Source organism: Emiliania huxleyi, assembly GCF_000372725.1.
Source record: "Emiliania huxleyi CCMP1516 unplaced genomic scaffold EMIHUscaffold_64, whole genome shotgun sequence".
Classification (NCBI taxonomy): Eukaryota; Haptophyta; order Isochrysidales; family Noelaerhabdaceae; genus Emiliania; species Emiliania huxleyi.
Window position 1 is genome coordinate 463,832 of NW_005197198.1, and position 2,170 is coordinate 466,001.

General features: G+C 65.8%; 1 protein-coding gene across 1 annotated transcript in view; it reads left to right on the forward strand.

Annotated features, from left to right (window-relative positions):
* Nucleotides 1–1,374: 1,374 nt before the first annotated feature.
* EMIHUDRAFT_452573 (hypothetical protein) overlaps nt 1,375–2,170 on the forward strand; it is a gene marked incomplete at its 3' end in the record, with an annotated part of 1,356 nt that continues 560 nt past the window's right edge. Inside the window, exons 1-3 of the mRNA XM_005763304.1 lie at nt 1,375–1,481; nt 1,643–1,861; nt 1,940–2,032. Of these exons, the coding sequence (XP_005763361.1) occupies nt 1,422–1,481; nt 1,643–1,861; nt 1,940–2,032 (372 nt within the window). The 5' untranslated portion in view covers nt 1,375–1,421. The remainder of the gene's footprint in view (nt 1,482–1,642; nt 1,862–1,939; nt 2,033–2,170) is intronic.

Below are 2,170 nucleotides of genomic sequence, written 5' to 3' on the forward strand. Positions count from 1 at the left end.
CAGGGCCCGCCCCCACGGCCTCGGATCCCCCCTCATGCGAGCCGCCGCCGCCAGCGTTGCGGTCGAAGGCGGTGGCGCTGGCGGTGTATATTTCATGCGCAGACCGACCCACTCGTCGTCCGGCGGGCACCACTTGCCCTTCTGGCAGCACCAGAGTGCCGCCGAGAAGGTGCCTTTGCAGCAGTAGGCCACCTTCTCCTCGTCCCACTAGATGAAGGACAAGGTGCGCAACAAGCTCTCGAAGCGGCAGCACGAGGACGAGGCGAGCTGGTCGACGCGGTCGTGGCTGTCGCTGCAGGCCCAGCGCATGTCAGTCGCGCTGCAGCTCGCGGCGGCGGAAGAGATTGCGACCGAGCTCAGGCTCGCCGCGGCGTCGGAGGACGCCGCCGTCGCCTAGACCCCCCTGCGTCACTACGTGCCTCCCCGTCTTTGTAGCCTGGCGTTTGTGCCCCGTTTGTGCCGCGTCCCGTGCCCCCGAGTTCATTTAATTACGACGCTGGACGCGCCCGCTGGACGGCAAAATGTTGGACGGGTTTTTAGGGTCGATTCCGCAGGGTACGGGATGCCTCGATCGTCTCGCCCTCCCTCACTGCGCTTCTCGCCCGGCCCGGGCGGCCCTGCGGACCGCCAGCTGAGGAGCGCGCGAGAAGCTCGATTAAGTATTGTATTGGCCAACAGACGCATTCATTACTTACTCGCTCGAGGCGTGCTGCAGTGAAGACCAGTCTTATTGTACTCTCCTGAGCTGTGAACAGACGCACTTGCCCAAATCCGCCAGGTTGGGCGTGCTTTCACACAGCCTCACGAGAGTAGTCTTATTGGAGGTGGTCGATTTACATGCATAGTTTGGCCCCTCGAGTTGGTGTGTGACGAGACGAGTTGTTCGCCTTCGCAGCGAGCAGCGAGCCACCCGCCGCAGACAGCCGGAGGCCGCGGCACACTGGCTGCGCCGCGGTCCCGCACCCGTCGACGAGGCTCCCCCCAGTGGCAGACCGCCGTAGCGACGCCTTGTCGTGTTGTCGATCGAGATGAGCGTGCTTGAAGCTCGCCCACCTTCTCCCCCTGAGAGTTGGTTACCGAGTGGGATCAGCTCCCCTCCTTGGGTTCTCAGCCGCCACACCACACCCAAGACCCAACATCACAGGCGGGATCAGAGTTCAGAGAGAGACTCCACACCGGACACCGCCCGGGCACAGACTCCCTACCCGTCGGATCACACAGGGCCCCCTTTGGAGCAGCCCACACACAATCACGCATCGGCAGATTGAGCGCCTGAGTCAGGCAGACAGCAAACTGGCGGAGGCATGAATTCCAACTCGCACGTCCCGCCGTTTCTCGATTTTCGGCCTCCAACCAAGACGCCCCAATCACGATCGCCTTTGCACAAGGCCCTGTCTCGCACGACGCTTTCACGCACAGGAATGCCTGCACAACCCACCTGCGCCAAGCCGTCGAAGGCATACCTGGCGGAGTGCAAGAAGGTCCGCTCGCGCGCCCCAGCTCCTCGCCTCCAGCTCCCCCCCGCGCGCCGTCAAAAACGCGCGACCGCCACCTCCCGGTCGTGGAGGCCCCTGATCCGCACGAGATCCGCTTCCGCCTGCTCCACCCTCGCCGCCCCCCGCCCTCCTTCCATCCCCCTCAGAAGCTCGACCCTGAGACCAAGCAAGACGACGGGGGGAACCCCATCGCCGACGGCCTCAAAGGCCTGGCGAACGCGATCGACAAGTACCTCCTCTCGCTCAACGTCGGAAAGTATGAGGGCCCCCCGACTGACCCCGACGAGGACGGATGCGTGTACCGCGAGACCGGCAAGGGCGTGCTGCGCGCCAAGGTCAACCCCTTCGGCGTGAGCGTCGCCCGGGTGCGTGTGCCCCTCGCCGCCCTCTCATCGCGCCGCCCCGATGGGCAAGACGCATCGACAGGTATACCTCCCCGACAGGTCACCATCGGCTGGGTGAAGTCGAAGGAGAAGAAGGTGGGCGAGGATTGGGAGGTCGTCCCGCCCCCGGTTGGCGAGGGGCTCGTCCAGTATGTGAGAGCCTCCCCCCTCCCCGCCCGCTCCACAACCCTCTAAACCCGCGCCGCAATGTTTTGACCCCCCCCCCCCGTGCGCTCTCCGCCGCCGCCGCCCCCGCCGCCCCGCCCGCCCCCTGCCCCTCCTTGACCCGCG